The following is a 22,242-nucleotide window of genomic DNA, read 5'->3' as shown; positions in this document are numbered from 1 at the left end:
TCTAATAAGATATAATCATTGATATTAGAGGGCGGAGCAGGCCAGGGAGAACACCAAACTCCAGCAGCTCCTGCTCGAGGCTCGGGCAGGCAGCCCAGACTCTTGCACAGGCCAGGGGACAAGAGCTGGCTGCTACCTGGAAGAGGTCTGCCCAAACTCTCCTCCTTTCCAGGCCAGCCCCCCGTGTGCCCACCCCCAGCACCTGCTCTGCGTGGGACACCACCAAGCCCCTCCCCCCCCAGCCCCTCAGTGACAGACAGACAGACAGAGCTCCACAGCTGTTGGGTTTGATTGGTTCTGTTGTTGCTCTGGGGGGGTCGGTTGGTTGGTTTTGGGGGGCGGTTGTGTTTGTTCCCCACTGTGGATGTTGCACCAGTTTTATTGGTAAAATCAAGATGAGGGCTCACAAAGGCTGGAACATGCTTTTCCTTTTAAAGAATTTCCACTGGACCTTAATGGTGAGCATCCAGTCGTTGACATACAGACTCTTACAAGCTGATGTGCACACATGCGCCCGGGGGAGACGGTGGCAGCGTCCTGGTGGCAGGGGTGGTTTCTGCACGGGGCACTGGGTGCCCACGATTCATTTCCCAGCCTTCTGGGCCTTCTGGGCAGACTTGGTGACCTTCCCAGCCCCACCACTCTTCTTCTCCACGTTCTTGATGACCCCCACGGCCACGGTCTGCCGCATGTCACGGACAGCGAAGCGGCCTGCGGGAGGGAGGGGTTCAGACATTGATTCGTGCAGGGAAGGGGCTGGGCTGGAAGGGACCTGAAAGCTCACCCCCTTCCAACCCCCTGCCATGGGCAGGGGCACCTCCCACCAGCCCAGGTTGCTCAAGGCCTCATCCAGCCTGGCCTTAAACACTTCCAGGAACCAGGTGTCCACAACCTCTCTGGGCCCCCTGCTCCCCTGCCTCTCCCCCCTCGCAGTGAAGAGCTCAGATGGGGAAGCTGAAAAATGTTTCTGCATTCAGAAACTGTCAGAGTTTGGTCACCTCAGAGGAAAGATCTTGTTGCTCCTAGAGGGAAAACTCAGCCCTGCCTTTGGAAGCCCAGCTCAGCAAAGAACCCAGCCCAGCCCATCAGCCCTATAGGTGCCTGAATCAGTTTTGCACCCCCAGGATGCTCCCAGCTCCCTCCCCAGTCCATCTGGTGGGGAGCACTGGGAGAGGCTCAGCACGCCTGCTGTGTGCTCCTCCACAGGAGGCCTCAGAGGAGCTGCTTCCTTACCAAGAGGTGGGTACTGGGAGAAGCTCTCCACACACATGGGCTTGCCAGGGATCATCTCCACGATGGCTGCATCCCCTGACTTGAGGGACTTGGGGTTGTCCTCCAGCTTCTTGCCGGAGCGCCGGTCGATCTTCTCCTTCAGCTCGGCGAACTTGCAGGCGATGTGCGCGGTGTGGCAGTCGATGACGGGCGAGTACCCGGCGCTGATCTGCCCAGGGTGGTTCAGGATGATCACCTGGGGGACACAGCAGTGTCAGGGCAAGCCTGGCAGAAGCAGCATGGTGGCAAAGCCTGTATCATGGAATGGGTTGGGTTGGAAGAGACCTCTAAGGTCACCTAGTTCCAAGCCCCTGCCACGGGCCAGGACACTCTCTACTAGTCCAGGCTGGTCAAGGCCTCATCCAGCCTGGCCTTGAGCACTTCTAGGGAGAGTGGCAGGGTGGCAGCAGCAGCTCTGCTGACCTGAGATGTGAACTGGGCTGCCTCCTGCGGCGGGTCAGACTTGCTGTCCCCGCAGACGTTCCCGCGGCGGATGTCCTTCACAGAGACGTTCTTCACGTTGAAGCCGACGTTGTCCCCGGGCAGAGCCTCGCTCAGGGCCTCGTGGTGCATTTCCACAGACTTCACCTCAGTGGTGATGTTCACAGGTGCAAAGGTGACCACCATGCCGGGCCGCAGGATGCCAGTCTCCACCCGGCCCACGGGCACCGTGCCGATCCCTGTGGGGACAGGGGCAGGGTGGAGCAGAAAGTAACCTGCCCAGGGCCAGGGCTCGGCCGCGGCGCAGGTGAGATACCGGCACTGGTTTGTACCACAAACCACACCTGCTGCGTGCCCAGGACCCAGGTTTAAGCTTTAAGATCATCATTAAGGCCTTCAAAAGCACCACAAGCCCCTTTGTACCCAAGCTGGCAGAAAGGAGTGGCACCAGAATCAGAAGGCCCTGAGCCATCCGCATGCCCTGGCAGCTCTTCCGCTGTAGCAGCTGTGGCACCTCCTGCGTGGAGGGCTCATTGCAGTGGGCATGCAGCAGCATGCTCCACATCCCTGACAGCCACACCACAGGGGGTTAAATGAAGAGGACTTTCTGTACCCTGTGTCTCCAGCAGGCTTTGGGAGAACCACCTTTGGAGTCAGGTGAAGAATCATTAAGAGAAATAGCCTTGCAAAAAGGCTGGGGGGGTTGGCTGGACCCATCTGCTCCTTCACATCCACCCTGCCTCCAGCTCCCCTCTTCCCATGGTGTCTCTGCTCTCTGTGGACCTGCCTGATGGCAAAGCCCTCCCTCTTTGCCCAGCTTAGCCGGGGGGGACACAGACCTGCTCAACACCTTCCATCTCCACTGCAAACACAAGACTGGGTTCAAAAACCTGCTAACCCCCATGGCCAAGTCCTGCCTGGTTCCTGCAGCACAGATGTCCTTGGAAAAGTGTTGAATAGGGCTGGAAAGGGCTGTGCCCACCTGACCCAGCAGCTGGGTGAGTCAGCAGGGCTGCCTGCAGCTGCCAGCTGGTCAGGGAGCTCATGGGGTATTTATAGCCCAGCAAAGTGTCCCCATCACTGCTCCAGAGGCACAGGCCAGCCACTGACCTCCCCACATGGCTGGCCCCGTGGCTCAGCTCAGCAGAGGGAGGTGCTGGTGATGGACACCAGCACTTGGGCAGCATGGGCAGATCATGGCCGAGCTGCTGGGCACCAGCCTCGCCGGTGGTCCTCCCTGCTGCTCCTGTCCTTCAGATGGGTCCCAGCACAGTTCTTGCTGCCTCCAGCTGGCCCTGCAAGCTGTGACCTCTGGGTCACCCAAATCTGCAGCCATTTTGGTACCCTGTATTCCCTGGGGACAGCTCCCAGCCCTGCTGCTCCTCTCCAGGACACCTTTGAACACATCTGCCTCCACCCCAGCCAGCCCAGTCTCGAGCAGGGGCTTTGCCCTGGGCTCCCACCCTGCTCCCCAGCACCCTTAGTCTGAAGACTCCAATCCCCCCAGTCCCCCAGTCCCTGGGGATGTCATTCCCATGTTCCTAGGGAACAAAGACTGCAGTCAAAGCAGAGGGCAGAGGGCCAGTGGCCAGGCTCTTGCTCACCTCCAATCTTGTAGACGTCCTGGAGGGGCAGGCGCAGGGGCTTGTCTGTGGGGCGGGTCGGGGGCAGGATGGTGTCCAGGGCCTCCAGCAGGGACACGCCGCTGGCATTGCCTTCCTTGCGCTCCACCTTCCAGCCCTTGAACCAAGGCATCTACAAACACAGCAGCAACAGCACAGCCTGAGTGTGCCTGTCCTCAGCATCCAGAGGGCATCCCACCAGGGCAACCTTCAGAGTCACTCCAGCCGTGCCCAGGCTTTCCCTGCGGGCTGGAGAGCTCTTGCAGCTCCACAGCCCTGCAGGCCTACCTGCACCCCTGTGCTCAGCCTAGAGGTGTGCAAAACATCCACTGAGAGGAGGAAAAGGATGGGAGTGGTTAAACCCAGCAAACTCAGAGCTCCATGTCCAACTCCAGCCCATGGATGCTGTGCCAGCTGCCTGGCTCCTGCTCTCCCCACAGGGACCTCCAGCCGAGTGCCAGCAAAAGTGACCCAACCTTTGGGTCTGGGAGGGACTCCTCCTTTCGAGGGAGGCCCCAGACAGAGCACTGCTCCCTGCCCACTGCTGCTGCTGCCCCTCTAGGGGTTGGATTTCAAACTGGTTTGGGAGGAGGCTGGAAACACACAGGGGCTGCTCTCAGCTCCTGTTCTGAATTGGAACCTTGAAGATCCTGCCCTAAAGCTTACCCAGAAAAGGGCTGACCATGCTCATGGCTTGATGCAGGGAACCACAGCACTTTCACAGGGCTCTGCTGCACATCTGCCAGCTGTAGCAAAACCTGGAGCTCACTGGCAAGAAAAAGTCAGTCCTGGGTCTGGGAGAACCCTGATACAACAAACAAAGATCAGGGTCTACAGGTCACAGAATCGTAGAATGCACTGGGCTGGGAAGGACCTCTAGAGATCACCCAGTCCAACCCCTGCAGTAAGCAGGGACATTCCAACCAGAGCAGGCTGCTCACAGCCCCATCAAGCCTGACCTTGAATGTCTCCAGGGATGGAGCCTCGACTGCCTCCCTGGGCAGCCTGTCCCAGTGTTCCACCACCCCCATATTAAATAATCTCTCCCTAAAGTCCACCTAAAATCCACTCCTCTCTAGTTTAAAGCCACTGTCCCTTGTCCTAGTGCTGCTTGCCTCTGTAAATAGTCTTTCCCAGCTTTCCTGGGAGGTCCTTCCCCTTTCTCTGCACAAAGAGGTTCAGCCCTCTCAGATGTCAGATGCTGCCTGTGTGCCCCAGCTCCATCATTATGGGCATGGCTTTTCCTCAGGCACCCACACCAGTGCCAGAGAGCATTGGGCATGGGGGTGAACAGGACCCCAAAATGTCCCTAGTTTCACAGCCAGCCCTGGAGGACACAGCTGTGCCAAGGCTGGTTCCCTGCTACCAGTGGGGAAGAGTCAGGTCCATCCAGGACACTCAGCCTGCACTGGCTGCATCCAGGGTGGTCTCCTTCGGAAGGTCACATCCAACACTGTCACACTCCTTGGTGACAGCAGCAGGAGAAGCCTGGGGACAGGACACTGCAGCAGTTGCCATGCAGCTGGCCCCAGGTTGGTGACCTGCTGAATCCACCCTGCTGGTGACAGCTGCATGTGATGTGCAGGATGACTCAGAGCTTCCCTCCAAACCCCAGCCAGGTACCCATGGGAGCAGCTCCCCTGGCAGCCAGCAGCCCACGGACTCTGTTCTTGAGGGTGGCAGCCACCATGTGCCCACAGCTCCCATCCCTCTGCCCACACATGGCTTGGGGACATCCAGCGACGGCAGCCTGTGCAGCCCAGCTGTCAGAGCTGTCCTCTTCCTTCTGATGGTCCCCTCAGGAAGCTTCTGACATCCCAAGAATCAGCTAAAGATGCACTTTGACATCTTCTGGGAGCAAATCCACCCTGGGAAGCCTTGGTGCGGCCCCAGGGTGAGAAGCAGCTGCAAAACCTGGTTTGTGTTGCCTCCCAGAGCCACTCAAGAAAACCTCTCCTGGAGTCCCCAGGTCTGCCCCCCAAAGAGCAATCCCTGTCCCACCATTGATGTGTCAAAGGATGATTTGACCAAGCCCCACAACCAGATGGAATCCCAGAATCCCAGCATGGTTGGGGGTTGGAAGGGACCCCTGGGGATCACCCAATCCAACCCCCTGCTAGAGCAGGGCACCCACAGCAGCTTGCCGGGAGCACAATGGCCGGGGGGGGTTGGAAGCTCTCCAGAGAATGAGAAGCTAAACTGCAGGCTGAAGCCCCATAAAGAGCAGCAGACCTCCAGCTCTGCTGCACCCCAATTGCATTCTACAGAGCACTCATCCTGGCCTGATCCTACTGCCCCCACGAGCATCCCAGAGCGCTCAGCCCAGCACTGAGGCTGCAGCCCCAGGCCACCACAGTCCTTCACACCACAGCCTCCCAAACCACACTGCATGGCAGCAGAAAGCTGGCCTGATGTAACAGCCAAACAGCTCTGCAGAGTCAGACCCTGGTGGAGGAGCAGCCCAGCCACAGTGCTCTGCAGTTGGCTCTGTGCTGCTGAGCAGCAGACGTGGGCTGGAGCTTCCCACGCCGAGCTGGCTGCAGGCTGATGTACCCCCACAGCTCACCTGGAGGTGACAGGAGCTGCAGGGACATCATGGCTCTAATCCTCACTCCCCTGACAGAGGGACAAGTCACTTGACTGCCTTGTGCTTGAGTGAAACCCTGCCAGAAACTGGGAGTGAAAGAAGTCAGAGCTTTTTCTGGTGAGAAATGGGAGGAGAGATCTACCCCAGCTTGCCTACACGAGTGGCATGGGAGAGGAGCCTGACCCACTTCAGGGTCCTGGCAAAGCAGGGCAGGGATGTCTTGGGGACCACAGCATGGGGAGGACCCTGCCCCCTCTCCAGCAATGCTGATCTGGACCTCTGGCCAAGCCTCACTGCCAGCTCAGGTAGCTCCAGGGAGCCCACCCTGGGGCCAGGTGCTGCCTCACAGAGGGGTCAGTGATTTCAGCCCCTACCTTCCCTTGGGCAGCACATCACATTGGGAACATCCTCTGTGAGCCATCCAGTGAGCCCCATCCTGCTCCAGGCCTCCCCTCTACAGCCTATTAATAGAAGAATTGTCCAGGATCATCTTCCCAGCCCAGCAGCTGCTGACATTTGGAGCCTGTCTGATCTGAGGCACCCAGGAACTATGTGGCTGGGCTTGGCATGGCCGTGGGTGACCTTTATCCCAGCTCTGCTCCTCAAGGGACAGGAACCTTCCAAGCACCCCAAAAATGTCTTCCTTCCCAGCCAGCCCCAAGTGCTGCCTTTCTCCAGCAGGGCTGTGAGCTGTTTCCTGCTGGTGTGAGCTTGCACTGCAGGACTTCCCCAGCTCATGTTCATGATCTCTGACCTCCCTCAGTTACTGCTGGACTCATAATGTTGTCTCCCTCAGCACTGAGCCCTGACCCCATAATCCATGAGTGAAGTCCTAAAGCTCCTTTAGGCATCGGATTTCCCAACAGTTTCACAAGAGGCTGCTGGAGGATTCTGCTCTGAGCAACTTGCTCAAGGTCACCCAGCAGGACAGCAAGGACCTTCCTCTGGCCAGAACTTTCCAGACCATCCTTTCTTTAGGAGACAAAAGCTGGGGTTGCTTTTTAATCCAAACCAGCTCCAGCTCTTGGCAGCCTGTCTGCCATGAGGCATCCATCCTTCCTCAACTGTTCTTCAAGTCTTTTGAGGAGCAGCTGAGGGAGCTGGAGCTGTTCAGCAAGGGGTTTCAAAGCCCTGGAGATGTGGTGCTGAGGGCCATGGGTTGGTGGTGACCTGGCAGTGCTGGGCTAGTTGGGCTGGAGGATGTGAAAGGTCTCTTCCAACCCAAACAGTTCTATAACTCCACGATTCTTTCTCCCCTGCTTTATAGGAAATGACAGCAAAGACCCAGCCAGAGCACCCTGGCTTTCTGTCCCCACCATGCCCAGTGCACACAGGCAGCTGAAGTCCAGTGGCCAAGAAGCAGCCCCAAACAGAGGCTCCAGGAAACCACAGGCTTGGTATGGGAAAGCTGGCAGCTCCTCAAAATGGAAAATCATCCTGAGAGCTGAGATCACAGCGCTGGAACCAGCACTGGTGAGGAAGGGGACCTGGCACCCAGCCCAGCAGCAAGGAGCTGTGCACAGTGGGGGCCATCCCAAGCCTGGGACCAGCTCCTGTCGTTTCCCTCAGAAAGCAGCCTCAGAGCACTCAGGAAGGGCCTGATGAGAGTGGGAGTGGCTGTGGACGGCTCTGATGTCACCGTGGGTGTGCCCATGGGACACCTCCAAAGCACATCCCTGGGGCAAAGCCATGCAGCTCATCTCCTCAGCTGCTGGGGTTGCCCGGCCAGGGCACAGCCAGCAGCATGCCCAGGAACAGAGAGCCCTTTCAGAGCCCTTCCATCCCAGCTCAGCTCACCAGAGCTACGTGCCCAGGCCCTGCCGCTGGCGCAGGCCGGTCACGCACGGCAGCACAAGCGGCGTGCCCGTGGCTGGCAGGGCACGGAGGGCAGCTCCAGCCTGCAGGAGCAGGGCTGGCAGGGGAGAAGCCCAACACAGCACAGACTTACATTGGGAGAGGGCTCCAGCATGTTGTCTCCGTGCCAGCCCGAGATGGGCACGAAGGGCACCGTGGCCGGGTTGTAGCCGATCTTCTTGATGTAGGCGCTGACCTCCTTGACGATCTCGTCGTAGCGCTTCTCGCTGTAGGGGGGCTCCGTGGAGTCCATCTTGTTGATGCCCACGATCAGCTGCTTGACCCCCAGGGTGTAGGCCAGCAGGGCGTGCTCCCGGGTCTGCCCGTTCTTGGAGATGCCAGCTTCGAACTCGCCCACGCCAGCAGCCACGATCAGCACCGCGCAGTCAGCCTGGCAGGAGAGAGCCAACGAACCGCTGCTGGCAGCACCCTGAGAGCCTTCAGCAAGCCCCAGCCGAGCATCACTCCTGGCTTGGACAGGTCCCCTGCCAGCTGCTACCCACAACGCCGCTACCCACCTCACAATTGACCCAGGAGCACTACTGCAGACCTGCCAGCCAGGGGTGCACAGCCTGGCTTGAAACCAGGGTAGGTTTGTCCAAATCCAAGGGCCACATCTTGGTCGTCCAGGGCTGAACAAGCCAAGGCCCCACCTACAGCCCTGAAGTCTTGCAAACCATCTCCCAGGGTGGTGGCTGAGATCAGAGCCATGCAGCCTGTGTTCCTTGGCTTTCTTCTGGACTCAGAGCCCACAGCAGCTGTCTGGCTTTGACAGAAAGCTGTGCCCAGCCCAGCTGGCATCCCAGTGGGAATCAATCTGGGCATGCAGAGAGGCTCATCCAGCACCCATCAACCACAGAGAGATGCAGGAATGTCCTGCAGTATGATGAGGGAAGCTCCCTCTGCCCTGCAAGGCTAGAGCATGGAGTTTGGCAGGGCAGTGTGGGTGTGGGACAAAGACAGAAGCTAAGGAAGGAGAAAAGATCCATGGAGTCTCCTTGGCCAAGAAACCCCAGGGCATTGTTGGAAGTTTCTTGTACACCTCAGCTGACTGAGGCTAGGACAATGTGGAGATGTCCTCACACAAAGGCCTGCAGCTCACAGCATCCCACCTGCCAGAGGCCATATCCATCCCCACTTCCTCCATGGCTGGAAGGAACCTGCCTGTGGTGCCCCTTCCACCCAGGCCAGCAGGGAGGTGCAGGAAGCACAGGGTGCTGGGGCTTCCATCTACCCAACCTCTCGTGTGGACCCTGCCCCACACTCCTTGATGCCTGCTGTCTCAACCACCCACCTCCAGGACTCCAACAGCACCTAGGTGACCCTGGGCCTGTCAGCAAGCCTCAGCCCCCATCTCTGGCAGCCTCCCACCCGCTGACCACCATTTCTCACCTGGGAGGTGCCAGTGATCATGTTCTTGATGAAGTCCCTGTGGCCAGGGGCGTCAATGATGGTGATGTAGTACTTGGTGGTCTCAAACTTCCACAGGGAGATGTCGATGGTGATGCCACGCTCACGCTCAGCCTTCAGCTTGTCCAGCACCCAGGCGTACTTGAAGGAGCCCTTCCCCATCTGCCAACACAAAGGCAGGAGCTGGTGAGGAAGCCAAGGCCCTGGCACTGCTGCCAGCAAGCCATGCTCCAGGCCATGCTGCGACTGCTGAAGGCAAGTGTCTCAATTCTCTCCTCAGTGCAAAGGTAGCTGTGATCCCTTGGCCATCAAACACAGCTGAGAGGAGATACTGCTCTCAAGGTGCTCCTCAAGAGGATGGAGGAGAGCTGTAAGGTGAATTTGTGAGGCTGGATGGACAGGAGCTGGGGCCAAGGATCCAAGAGGTCTCCTCTGTCAAGCACCACAGTCCTGCACTGCTGCTGGGAGGTTGTGCTGCTCCAGAGCTGCACAGCAGCAGGGGAAACCTCCTTGTTGCATCTGAGTCTATCAGCTGAGGCTGTGTGACAGCTGGCAGGTGGGAAAGGGCACTGCTGCAGGAGCAAGCCCACAACTGACATGGGGGTGGGAGGAGAATGGGTTAAAAGGCAATGAAAAGCAGAGATGGTTGCTATGAGCAGAGGAGAAATGTGATTGGGTTTTGGCAGTGTGAATTCACATGAGAAGCTGCTGGGAGCTGCCCCCAGCCCAACTGTCGCTGCCACATGGCCAACATCTCAGCCAAGCCCGAGATGCAGAGCATCACACTGGGGGAGATGAGCTAAGGCAAATCCCTGCCCTGTGATGGAGCCCTGAACCTCCTCCTCCTTCGGGCTGCTGTCCTCTGACATCAGAGAGAGCTGCACTTCCCCCTCCCCCAGCATGGAGGTGGTGCTCCCAGCCTGAGCTGGGATCCTGCCAGCCTGAAGACAGGGCAGGACAAGACAGCCCTCGCTGACCACAGCATGGAGCCTGGCTGAAGCCAAGGGCTAATGGGCAGCAGTCAGCAGCTCTTGGCTAAAGGGCTTGTTAAGGTGGACAATGGAATTTGGGTCATTTGTGCATGATTTAATGGCACTCCTGCCACTGTGATACCACTCTCACATCCCTCCCTCCCTCCTTCCCTGTGTTCTCCTCAGCCTGGAGCATCAGTGCCTGCAATTCCTTCTGGCCAGTTAACCACCAGCCCAGGGGGCAGCGCTTCCTGACTGCAGGCAGTGAACACTTCAGGGCTGATCCTCACCAAGAACTGAAGCCACCCTGCCCACACCATGCTTGGGGGCTGCGCTGCATCTGCTCTCCCTTCCCGAGCTGGAGGCCAGCAGCAGGAATTAGCAGTGCAGGCATTTATGTAACAGCTGAGCACTGGGGATGACTTTGCAGCTCACCCCAGAGGATTAAGGGAAAAAATCCTAAAGCCAGGGGCAAGCCTACCCCTCCTCAGAGGGGATGCTGGCCTGAGAGGGTGATGTCCCATCCCCATGGTGCAGCTGGAAGGTCTGAAGCCTGCAGGAAGGGGGTGGAAAAATCCAGAATCCAATCTCTGCTCCTAAGCATCCTCCTGGCATCAGGCTCAGTGAACAGGAGCTGGGAGGTTAACCCTTCTCAGCATGCACATCTCCTGCCAGGGGAGAGGGAGGGGATCCCAGAATCCCAGCATACTGGGGTGGGAAGGGACCTTTGGAGATCATCTAGTCTAAGCCACCTGCTGAAGCAGGGTCACCTAGCTCAGGGCTGATAGGATGTGCTCATTTACTGCTGGAAATGGTGGAGGCACTGAGGGAGGGTGCAGGACCAGCTCATTTCAACCCTACTGTTCCCTAGAAGGGTTGGACCAGATGATCCTGGGGCTCCCTTCCAACCTGGCACTCTGTGATCCTGCCTGTGACTCTGGGCTTTCACACAGTGCATTAAGGACAGGCAGCTCTGGGGCAGAAGCTCAGCCAGAACATCCCTCAGCCTTTCACCCATCACCAGCCCTTCCCTTCTGGTTGGGGAACTTGAGGCACAAAGCAGATCCCCACCTCTGGGAGCCAGGCAGGAACCAGCACCTTGCTGCAGGCAACCACATCCCTCAGACAAGCACTTCATGTGCAGCCCACCCCAGAACGCAGCACCACACACAACAGGAAGGCAGAGGAGAGCTCTCTGTGCCAGCAGCTCCCTGCTCTCACAGGGTGTATTCAGTTACCCAGAGCTGTCGGTGCACACCACGAAGGCAGAGCCAGGGCATTATCTAGCTCTGCACAATACCTTCCCTGTTCAGGGCCAGGACAAGCCTGGCTCCCCTTGGTGGCTCCCCAGCAGCAGGCCAGCTTGCTCCTTGGGGAGTCAGGAATGCTGATTGCTTTTTTAACCTCCTTGGGAGGTTCTGTTACCCTCTGCCCTTGAGTTGCAAAGAAAACGGAATCCTTGCTTTTTTCTCTCACAAGCCTATCAGACCTTGGCTTTGGGGGCTGGGAAGAGTTGTTTTATTGTTTGGGGTTCTGTTGGTTTGGGGTTTTGGGAGTTTTTTGGGTGCAGGCAGGCCTCCATTTCCTGTGAATGCCACCTAATGGAAGCAAACCAACCCCAGCTCTGCATCAGAAAATGGAGTCTGTAAGCTCAGTCAATAGGCTATTAATAGCAGCTCCCAGTGCCTGCGTCTCCTGGCAAGGCAGTGAAAGTGTCTCTTCAATTAAAATAGCTGCAGTCACATCCAGGATCACCTCAGCTTGCCATGCCCCCAGCAGTGGGTGAGGGGGGAGATGCATAGAGGGGTACCAGGGATCAGTTTGGAACAGCAGGGAGAGAAATGGTTGGGTAGGAGCTGGGAGCAGGGCTGCCTGGCAGCAGAAGGGGCTGGTTTAGCTCGGATGCTCTCAGCAGATTCTAAGGGTTAAGACAGACAGACAGACAGACAGGAGCACATCTCACAGGGACTGGAAGCTCTGGAAGCCTTTTTTTTTTTCATAGAAAGATGGGATCCAGTCCAGAATAAAATCATCCTAATAATGGAGGGATGTCTGCATCAAAGCTTCTCAGGAGGATGATGACAAAGCCTTCTCCTGCGAGAGCAGCTCTGCCCCAGCAAGGCTCTTCCTGCCCCCCCAGCTCTAGAATTTACCATCATTAATTGCTCAGCTCTTCAATTCACCTTTTCCTTCCCCAGATTATTGCTTCCTCTTTAATCCCTGCCTTTGCCAGATGCCAGGTGCTGGGTGGTGCTTTGCTGCCTCCATTGTAAGGGTTAAACAAAAGGATTTAAACTAAGGCTGCTGCTTCCTGCCGGCTCTGCTGCATTGAAGGCTGCCACTCGAGCCAGACCCCGGAGCAGACCCCCAGAGAAACAGGGAGCCTAGGTCACACCAAGGGGTCCTGCTGCTGCTGCACCTCCTGCCCAGCAGGGACTGGGAGGGGATGCCTCGCAGTGCGACTCGGGGGGCACTGCAGGAGGCAGCGAGGGGCCAGCAGGCTTTGGAGGCTCTTCTCCTGCACAACCTTTGGAAGGAATTTCATGCCCTGAAACACGGAGGGTTGTGGCTCTGCCAGGATCCTGGTGGCCACCACCAGTTCCCTAACCCACCGTGCAGGCCTGGCGGTGCCCCCGCCCTCGCTCCAGCCCGCAGCAGGGAGTCTCCCAGCCCCGGAGCAGAGGGTGGCAAGCGCCCAGGTGGCCTATTTTCCCAAGGCCACAGCAGTCATCAAGACCCAGGGGTGCAGAGAGGAAAAAATAGGTGGGGGCGAAGGGAGAAAGAGGAGGTAGGAGCAGGGCAGCACCAGGAAAGGAGGGGCATCGCCCTGAGCCTCCCCGCGGCTGGGAGCGGGGGGCACGTGGGGAAGGGGCTCCTCACCTCAGCAGCCTCCTTCTCAAACTTCTCGATGGTCCTCTTGTCAATGCCCCCGCACTTGTAGATGAGGTGCCCGGTGGTGGTGGATTTCCCGGAGTCCACATGGCCGATGACCACGATGTTGATGTGCGTCTTCTCCTTCCCCATGCTGCGGGGCTCGGCGGGGCTGGCCGGCGCGGGCGGGCAGGGCTGTGGGCACGCAGCTGCCTTCGGGGGGAGGCTGCGGGGCGGGAGGCAGGCACGTCACGAGCACCCCACGGCGGCACCCCCAGCCCTCGGGGGTGGCTCTCCGCCCTCCCCAGCTTCCCGCCGGACCACGTGCCCCCGCCCGGCCGGGGGTACCCGGCCTCGTCTGGCAGCTCTGCCCGTGCTGGGATGCAGCCAGGCTATTTCTGGATGCCACAGCCAGCCTCCGAGTCTCAGCGAGATGCCATGTTCTGGGTGTCTGCCCCTTCACCACCCTCCTGGAGACCCCCAGCTCCCAGGGCTACGTCATTCATGCCTCGAAGGTGCCCTTCCTCCAGCTCGGGGCTGCTATTGCTGCCTTCTGGGTCTTTCCAAACCTGAGGGCATCTCCTCCATGTTGTGGGTGCCCTGGGAGGAGCTGTGGGTGCCTGTCCCCGCAGGGTGCCCACACCGCTCCCGAGCCCTGCCCGGCTCAGGTGACAGCATGGAGCCCGCAGAAGGGGGTGGACAAGAACAGCCCTCAGAGCAGGGCTGCACAGAGCTGGGGGTGGAAAGTACCGGGGGGGTGTTCATTCTATTTCGCTGCCGTGAAGCTGGCTAAACCAGCGGGAAGGGGGCAAAAATCCCCCGGGATGTGTACCCAGGAGCTTTCCTGGCATCTGCCAGCGTTGCCATGGCTCTGCAGCTGCTACACCAACCCCAGCGCAATTAGGAGCTTTAATTTGACCTTCTAATAAAATCCAATTTTAGGAATCTGCCTCCAAAAGTAAAGGAGGTCAGGAGGAGTTTGATGCTCGGCGGCGGTTCAGTCATGCGGGTGATGACATCCCCCCGCCAGCACCCCCCCCCCAGCCCTCCTGCCCTGTCCCCTTGCTGCCCTTGACCGGCTCCAGCCCGGATCTGGCCATTTCGCAGCTCCATCCCCAGCACAGCCCAGTTCTGGGAGCAGGGTCCCTGTTCCCCCCATCTCCCCCACCCCATCTCGGGGGTGGGAGATTTAGGGGCTCTTTAGGAACTGAGAATTTCTTGGGGTCTGGGGTTTTGCGGCCCCCCCACCCCCAAGCAGCGAAAAGCTGGGGAGAGGCGGTGGGAATTTTGTCATTTCCCACCTGCGAGAAGCACCTGCGGGATGAAGGAATGGTCCAGCCCCATCCTCTTCCTCCCTACGCTGGGGTAACCCCCCACCCCATCGCACACAGCACCCGCAGCAGGGTTTCGGTGTTCACTGAACCCCTGGAGCAAGACATCACCCCCAAAAAAAGCCCTTCCGAAGCCCAGTCCCTTTGCCCGTCCCCGATGCGGAGCTGCCCAGCCGGGGCGGGGGGTGGGGGTCCCGGAGCTCTTACCGGAGCGGCGGTCGGGGCGGCAGAGGCTGCCAGCTTGGGCTCCGGCGGCTTTATCTCCCCGGGAGGGGCCCTCCTATTGACGGCGGCAGCGCAATGCAGCGACCCCCCCGCACTACGGCAATGCGGTACCGGGCGGGGGAGGAGGAGGAGGCGCCGGGGGAAGGAGGAGGCAGGAAGGGAGGGAGCAGGGAGAATCAAGGCGTGGGGAGATGGGGATGGGAAGGTGGAGGGATAGGAGAAATGGAAGCGGGGGTAGATGGAGGATAAGGATATGGGAGGAAGATGAAGGCATGGAAGAAATGGAAGGATGGGAGGGGGAGAGATAAGAAGGAAGTGGAAAGTGGGGGATAAAGGGATGGGAGGAAGATGGAAGGATGGAGGAAATGGAGAGATGGGAAGGAGGTGGAAGGATGGGAGATAAAGGATAGGAAGAACATGAAGGGATGGAAGAAATGGAGGGATAGGAGATGGAGGGATGGGAAGAAGATGGAAGAATAGGAGATAAAGGGAGGGGAGGAAAACAGAAGGGGGAGAGGTGAAGGAGTCAGAGATGGAGGGATGGGAGAAAAGGAAGGGTGGAAGGTGAATGGATGGGCAAGATATGAAGGATGGAGGGAGGGGAAGAAGGTCAAGGAATGGGCAATAAAGGGAGAGAGTCATAGAATGGTTTAAGCTGGAAAAGATCTTTAGGATCATCCAGTCCAACCCTTAACCCAGCACCACCAGGGCACCACCAACCCCTGGCCCTCAGCACCACATCTCCAGGGCTTTGAAACCCCTCCAGGGATGGGGACTCCATCACTGCCCTGGGCAGCCTGGGCCAGGCATTGACAGCTCTTCTGGGGAAGAAATTGCTCCTCATGTCCAACCTAAACCTCCCCTGGGACAACTTGAGGCCATGTTGTGGACCCCCTATGGGAGCCTGGGGGTGAATGGACAGGGCTGGAACTGGAGAGAGATCCAGGGCCACTCAGTACCCCACGCATTGCTCTGCCCACAGTGGATCCAGTGATGCAGGACTGTTTTTCCCATGTGTGCTGGGATGAGAGGGGTCCCTGAATGGCTCTGGGGGCAAACACATCCCAGAGCAGAGTCCCACAGGCACTGACCCGAGTATCTGCCTCTGTGGAAATGCATCAGCTCAGGGACAACAGCAAAGCAAAACAAATAGAGCAAAGCAAATTGCTGCACCTGGCTGCTCAGGAACCCGTGCTTTCTTAACATCATCTCATGTAATGGGAGGGGGATTCGGGCCCCAGGAGGAAAACCATCTCCTGTAGCAGTACAATGAAACCTCCTTTGCATACAAAACAGTAACTTGTGGTGGTTATTTATAGACCATAAAGCTATATTTTGATATAAAGAATATTTATACCTGTGTCAGCTGTGCAGTCACAAGGCCAGTGCAAAATCTTCTGTGTCCCAAAGCTAAATATGGGTCAGATGAAAGCTAATTTGGAACCCAGCTCTGTGAGAGCCCAGGCCACCCTTCCTCCCAGTGAACTGAACAGCTACACCAGGTTCTCTTAGGTCCTCTTATGATGGTGCCTCTCCCTTGGTAACCTGAGGGCTAAGAGCTTACCCACAGAATCATAGAATTATTTCAGTTGGAGAGGACCTCTAAGATCATTTGGACTGAACTGTTCCTTGCTCTCAAAGAGAGGCTTTATTCTTCATGAACACTGGAGTTAGAATCACAGAGCATTGTCAGGGTTGGAAGGGACCTCAAGTTCCAAGCCCCCTGGCCATGGGCAGGGACACCTCACAGCACAGCAGGTTGCTCACAGCCACCTCCAGCCTGGCTGCAAACACCTCCAGGGGTGAGGATGAGGCTTCCACCACCTCCCTGGGCAACCTCTGCCAGTGTCTCACCACCCTCCTGGGGAAGAGCTTCTTCCTGACATCTAATCTACATCTCCCCTCCCCCAGCTTGGATCCATTCCCCCTTCATCAGTATTTTCTTAGAAACATGCCAGGAGATCTCTCCTCACTTTTTGCAGCACTTCTTGCATGGCACAAAATGAACCAAGGGCCAGAAAGGATGAAACCAAACTTCCCAGAGGAAGGTTCTAGGGCAGCACTTAGAGGGATTGCCCCAGCTTTGGTCTGGGCTAGGAGGAGCAAAGTTCTCTCAGGCAGGGATGTGCTGCAGATGAACTCAGAATGGTCTGGGTTGGAAGGGTTGGAAGTGCAGGAGGGATGAGTATCCAAAGCCCTCATTCTTCCTGTCCATCCTTTAGTGCTTTGCCAAGAAAGGATCTCTTCCTTTACACACAAGGGCTGCAGGCAGCCTGAGAACTGCCCTCAGAAGGACAGAGGCTGTGTTTGCTGATGGAGACTTCAGCCTTCAGAAGATGGAGCAATCCCAGGCTCCTCAGCTGCTTGGGAGCATGGGATGGAGCTCTCCTCCTTCAGGGCTTTCCTCAGGAAAGAGAATTTGAACTTTCCAGGCAGGGCAATGAGAAATGGGCAGTGCAGTGTGCTTGGCTCCTACAGTGAAACAGAGCCTGACAGCCCATGGGACTATAAATAGTGTGGGACATGAGGAGGAGGAGAGGGCTCTCAGACGTGGATAATCCTGGCTCTGCTAAGCCACCTTACACCCAGCCTCCAAGAAGCTTAAAGCCACAGCTGTCTGCCCAGGTCTGGCCACTGCCTGCAGAACAGGGCTTCACCACACACATCTGCACCAGCAAGCTCAGCTGGCACACACCTGAGTGGAACTGGTGTCCCTCCTGCCAGCCTACCCTTCAATGTTCATCTACAGAAGATACAGGAGAGCAGAGCAGGCAAAATCTGAGGGCAGCTGAAATTTAGCACCTCAGCTGGCTCCAGATTCAGGTCCCAGCTGAGAGAGTTGGGGCTGCTCAGCCTGGAGAGAAGGTGGCTCCAGGGAGACCTTAGAGCTGCATTTCAATATCTGAAGAGGACCTACAGGCAGGCTGGGGAGGGACTGCTTAGGAGGGCTTGGAGAGGACCAGGGGCAGCAGTTTGGAACTGGAGCAGGGCAGGGTCAGGTTGGACATCAGGAGGAAGTTCTGCACAGGGAGGCTGGGGAGAGACTGGGACAGGCTGCCCAGGCAGGTGGTGGAGGCCCTGTCCCTGGACACATGCAAGACCAGACTTGATGTGTCCCTGGGCAACCTGATCTAGTTGGAGATGTCCCTGCTGACTGCAGGGGGCTTGGACAGGATGATCTTGGAGGGTCCCTTCCCACTCAGAGCAAGCTGTGAACCTGTGAATCCTTGAAGCAATTCCCATCTCTCCCGTTTAAGCTTGACTCCCCACAAGCCACCACCAAATGACCTGGGGGTCACTCATGACAGCACAACCCCCCCCGAAGGGATGGGCAGGCTGCACACATGCATGGCAAGCCCTTTCATCAGCACTTCCACCCCCTCCAGCCCCACAGCCCCCAAGTTTAGCATCTGATGCTTCTCCCAGACATAATAATTGAGATTGTTTTAGTTTAATGTTTTTTTTCTCCTACCAAAGAGGCCCCTCCCGGTGTGCCTGGGAGGAGGAACACCCTGCAGTGCTGGTAATTGGTATGTATCTGGGATGAGAACACCCCAGGCTGCCTGCTGGGATTTGCCATCGTGCTGGGGGTGTTCCTTTCCCTCAGCAACGTGCTCAGCTCACTCAGCACTGGTGGGGCTGTCACTGAAAACGCCTCAGGTCTGCTCTGGCAGCAGGAGTTTGGGCAGAGCAGACAGCAGCCAAGGGATGCCTGCCCTGATGTCAGTCCTGAAGCTCTGCTCTAACCAAGGAGAAGTTGGGGCTGGACACCAGGATAGCCACAAATTGCTGTGCTCCTTCCTTCTTCCCATGAGAAGAACAGAGAGATTTGTCCTGAAAGGAAGAAGTGCAGCAGCCATGGAGAAGCAGATCAGTGATGTGCAGGGCAGTGGCTGTCCTCTGAGGAGCAGCTTCATGCAAGGGCTGAACATTGTCAGGTTTCCTTCTTCCCACACTCAGGCTTCCAGTTCCTCCCACACCAGTTTTGGAGGCTTTGCAGGAGCTTTGCATCCAAATGTCTCAGCATTTGCAGCACCTCAGCATGCTGGGGTTGGAGCAGGCCTCTGGAGATCACCCAGTCCACCACCCCTGCTAATGCAGGGCTCACCCACAGCAGCCCAGGACTGCAGCCAGGTGAATCTGGAATCTCTGCAAAGAAAGTCTCCACCACCTCTCATTTCCATCTGGTGGAGGTGGCCACCCTCTCCTTGTCTACACCACAGGCATCCCATGGCAACCCTGAGCCAGTGCCAGCACATCCAGCAGGCCTTGCAGCCCAGTGAAGCCCCAGCTTGGCCAGGGTTAAGACAGGATGAGACTCCCTGCTGCACCTCCCAGAGGTGTCCAGAGCAGGTGTGCAGGGAGCTGGCTTTGAGGTCAGCCTTTGCAGGCCCTGTGCTGTGCCTCCCTGTGTGTTTGTCTAGAGCACTCCTGGGCCAGAAGAGCAAATGGGAGGTTTCAGGACACTTCTGAGGTGAGCAGGTTTCCTCAAGCTGTAGAGCTGGTGAGGGGAGATGAAACAGCAATGCTGGGGCAGAAAGGCAGGGAGGGAGCAGGGGAGCATTCTGCATTCCTGCACTCAGCACATGCTGCTGATACCTTTAAACTGCAGCCTGGGGGTTAAAAATAAGCTTTGGCAGTCACAAGAAGATGTCCAAGCCCTGCAGCCACCTGGGGATGGTGTCTGGTGTCACCCCTGAAGGGGCAGCATGAAGAGTGTGGCCAGCAGCTGGGGGCAGGGGTTAGGAGGCACCCTTGGGTGCACATCCCCAGCAGCTCCTCACCTAAACTCAGATTTCCTCTGAAGATTTTAACTCCTGCCCTGCTCTTCTCCTTCCCCACTGTCTTTCCTCTCTACCTTCCTGCTTCCCAACACACTGCTGGCAGCAAGAGGCTGTGAACAATGCATGTGCCCAGAGCAAGCTGCTCTCTGGAAGCAGCCAGAAGAGACTTTGCCATGCTCCCAAATCTCTTTAAACTCCAGATCAGGAGGAAAGTACCACTGGAGTGCCCCTCCTCAGAGACACCCCTGGCATCTGATGTCTGGATGTAGCACCTGCAGGGGCTGTGAGAAGCTGATCCTGCAGATCTCCCTGTGTGCCAAGGAGGGCACAGACCCTGACTGAGGCCAAATCCAGGGGAGATAAGGAACCTTTGCCCTGGGGTTCAGTGCTGCTTGCAGAATGCTGGGTTGCTCCTGGTCCACACTGGTTTCCCACCAAGGGAGCCTGCACCAAGCTACAACAGACTGCTGTGTTTGTTTTGGCAGCTCTGCACAGCTCCCAGTCAGAAGAAGGCTGCATTCATCCTGGGGATGGCTTCTCATACTAAAGCACAGCCTCCCTGGCTGCCCATATCTGTGATTGCTTTGGTCCAAGGGCTGTTAATGGAGATGCTTGGCTATGAGCACAAGCTCTGGATGCATTCATAGTGAAATATAGATCAGGGAACCTAATGAGAAAGCTGCTGCTGAGCCAGCCCCCATCACAGCCCAAGGATTTATAAGAGTGAGGAATTGGTTTGCATGTGTGCAGTGAAATCTCCTTCCCAGATGATGGCAGTGACTGGGGGGACATCTCCCCCAGCCCCACAGAGGAGATGCTGGTCTAAGAGTTTTCTGTGGGGAGAGGGATCCTGCTCAGTGCTGCTGCTGGTTTCTCCACAATGCTTTTTCCACCTTTCCCAGAGGAACAGCTGGGACAAGGCTCAGGAATTCACGGAAAGCTTCTGGATTCCAGCAAGCAGCAGGCTTCTTTCAGCTGGAGACCTCTCCTCTGCACTTGGTGGCTTTCTATCTAACTCCCCCCACAATTTGCTCATTTGCAGATCAGAGGCAGAATTTTGGGGAGCTCCTGGTGCCAGTTCCCTAAGGCTCTTGGGAAAGCAACCCTGGATGCCAGCCCTCCTTGGCACAACCTGCAGATGAGAGCAGGGCTGACCATGGGTTTGATTTCTTAGAATCCTGGAATCACTGAATGGTTTGGGTTGGAAGGGAGCTTTAAAGGTCATTTATTGCAACCCCCTTCAGTCAGCAGGGACATCTCCAACTGGAGCAGGCTGCTCAGAGCCCCAGACCACCTGACCTGGAATGGTTCAGGGATACTGCACATCTCTGGGCAGCCTGGGCCAGGCTCTCACCAACTCAGTGTCAAACGTTTTTTCCTCATCTCTTACTGAATCTCCCTCTTTGAGTTCAAACCACCTTCCCTTGTCCTGTCCCAGCAGGCCCTGCTCAAAGCCTGTCCCCAGGTCTCTGATCAGCCTCTTTATGCACTGAAAGGCTACCAGAAGGTCTCTCTGGAGCCTGCTCTGCTTTAGGCTGCCACTCTAGCTCTGTGAGGCTGCAAAGTCCCCGGGCAGAGATGCCCCTGCCGTGGTGTCTGGGGTGAACATTTCGGTTGGTTCTTCTCCATAGGTGGCAGCAGCTGCCTGCCCAAGTTCCAACCCAGCAGTGCAGGAGCAGAAGGGCAGAGGCTGAGCACAGGCTGTCCCTGCTCCCTCCTCTGCAGTGAGAGGTCCTCGGCAGAGAAAGAATTAAGCCAAAGCCTCAGGATCCAGCTGTATAGCACTCCAGAGAGCTCAGTTCTGCAGTACTCCTGTGCTGGGAGGGAGCAGAGGAGTGCTGGGAGGGAGCACAGGAGTGCTCCTGCTGACCCAGGAGGGAAACTGCTGAGTGCTCCAGCACAGGGTGCTGGGAACTTTCTCACCTTCTGGGATGTCACACTGCCAGGAGGAGTCTGGCAGCAGCATTAAGCCTTGTTGCCTGGGCCCTGGGGTGCCCCAGTGTTAGCTAACACCCATCCATGATGCCCTGTGTGAGCTGGTGGAGCCCAGAGGCAGCAGCTCCTTCGGCTCCACAGCCTTTGCTGGCTTCCAGCTGTTTCTGCCAAGTACAACATGAAAGGTGCTCACAACCAGCAGGTAACAAAAGCTAATTTCCAGCTGTAACGTGGAGCCCAGAGAGCCAGGCTTAAGAGAAAGAAGAAAGGGAAACACAGAAAGCTTGCTCCAAAGCAAAGGGTAGGGAGAGCCAACTCAGAGGCTCTAATGAGAGGAAGATCAAAGAGAAAAGATATCCAAATCCTGTCATCCACCTGCTTCTAAACCAACTGATTCTTGGTCAACACCAGTGAAATTCATCTTCCTCCTCAACACATTCAGGACAGACTTTGTGCTGGATACTCCTTCCAGCACCCCTGGGCTCCTCTGTCCCACTGCATCCTCAGGGAGCAGTGGCTTTGGCTTTGGGAGGGAGAGCAGAGCAAGGCAGCTTTTGTCACTCATCTGCAGGAGGACCCTGATCTCCCTGCAGCAGTGCAGCCCCAGTTCATCCCCACAGCAGCGTCCCCTGCCCCCCCCCAGGGCTGTGCCACCAGCCCCAGACCGGGGCGTCAGAGGTGTCTAGGAAGTGTTGGCTCATCTCTGCTCTGTCATTAATTAAAGCAATTAGCCCACTCAGGCTCGGTTCAAAACCTTCCTGTACCCACTGGGGAGAATCTACTCCACTGCAGAACATATTTTCCATAGCAATAAACTCATTGCTCTGGAGGCTCTCAGGGGGCTGAGAGGTACAGCTCAGCAAGGGCTGGGCAGGAACCTGAGCCCAGGCCAATCTCCCCAGCTCATGCTCTGGGGCTCTTCCTGCTTTGAAGCTGGTG

General features: G+C 57.3%; 1 protein-coding gene across 1 annotated transcript; it reads right to left on the bottom strand.

Annotated features, from left to right (window-relative positions):
* Positions 1-361: 361 nt before the first annotated feature.
* EEF1A2 (eukaryotic translation elongation factor 1 alpha 2) lies at positions 362-14,671 on the bottom strand. The gene is made up of 8 exons (XM_068150357.1): positions 14,567-14,671; positions 13,038-13,254; positions 9,169-9,348; positions 7,871-8,167; positions 3,318-3,468; positions 1,696-1,952; positions 1,234-1,468; positions 362-711 (listed from the first exon to the last, which is right to left on the bottom strand). Exons 2-8 carry the CDS (start codon positions 13,179-13,181, stop codon positions 584-586), a joined length of 1,392 nt encoding a protein of 463 aa, XP_068006458.1. The 5' UTR covers positions 13,182-13,254; positions 14,567-14,671; the 3' UTR covers positions 362-583.
* Between the last annotated feature and the right edge of the window lie 7,571 nt (positions 14,672-22,242).

The sequence above is a fragment of the Melanerpes formicivorus genome, unplaced genomic scaffold (genome assembly GCF_026170545.1).
Source record: "Melanerpes formicivorus ecotype bairdi unplaced genomic scaffold, bMelFor1.0.p_v2 SCAF_19, whole genome shotgun sequence".
Taxonomy (NCBI): Eukaryota; Metazoa; Chordata; class Aves; order Piciformes; family Picidae; genus Melanerpes; species Melanerpes formicivorus.
The sequence above is the reverse complement of the archived record's forward strand: the minus strand, read 5'-3'. Positions and strand labels throughout refer to the sequence as shown.

What these genes read in the sequence shown, in the direction of transcription:
- EEF1A2 (XM_068150357.1), bottom strand. Translation starts at nt 13,181, where the DNA reads ATGGGGAAGGAGAAGACGCACATCAACATCGTGGTCATCGGCCATGTG. An exon ending in TGCTGGAGCCCTCTCCCAAT is followed by an intron (nt 3,469 to 7,870) that starts GTAAGTCTGTGC and finishes CTGTGTTTGTAG; the next exon opens with ATGCCTTGGTTCAAGGGCTG. An exon ending in CAGCCCAGTTCACATCTCAG is followed by an intron (nt 1,469 to 1,695) that starts GTCAGCAGAGCT and finishes TGTGTCCCCCAG; the next exon opens with GTGATCATCCTGAACCACCC.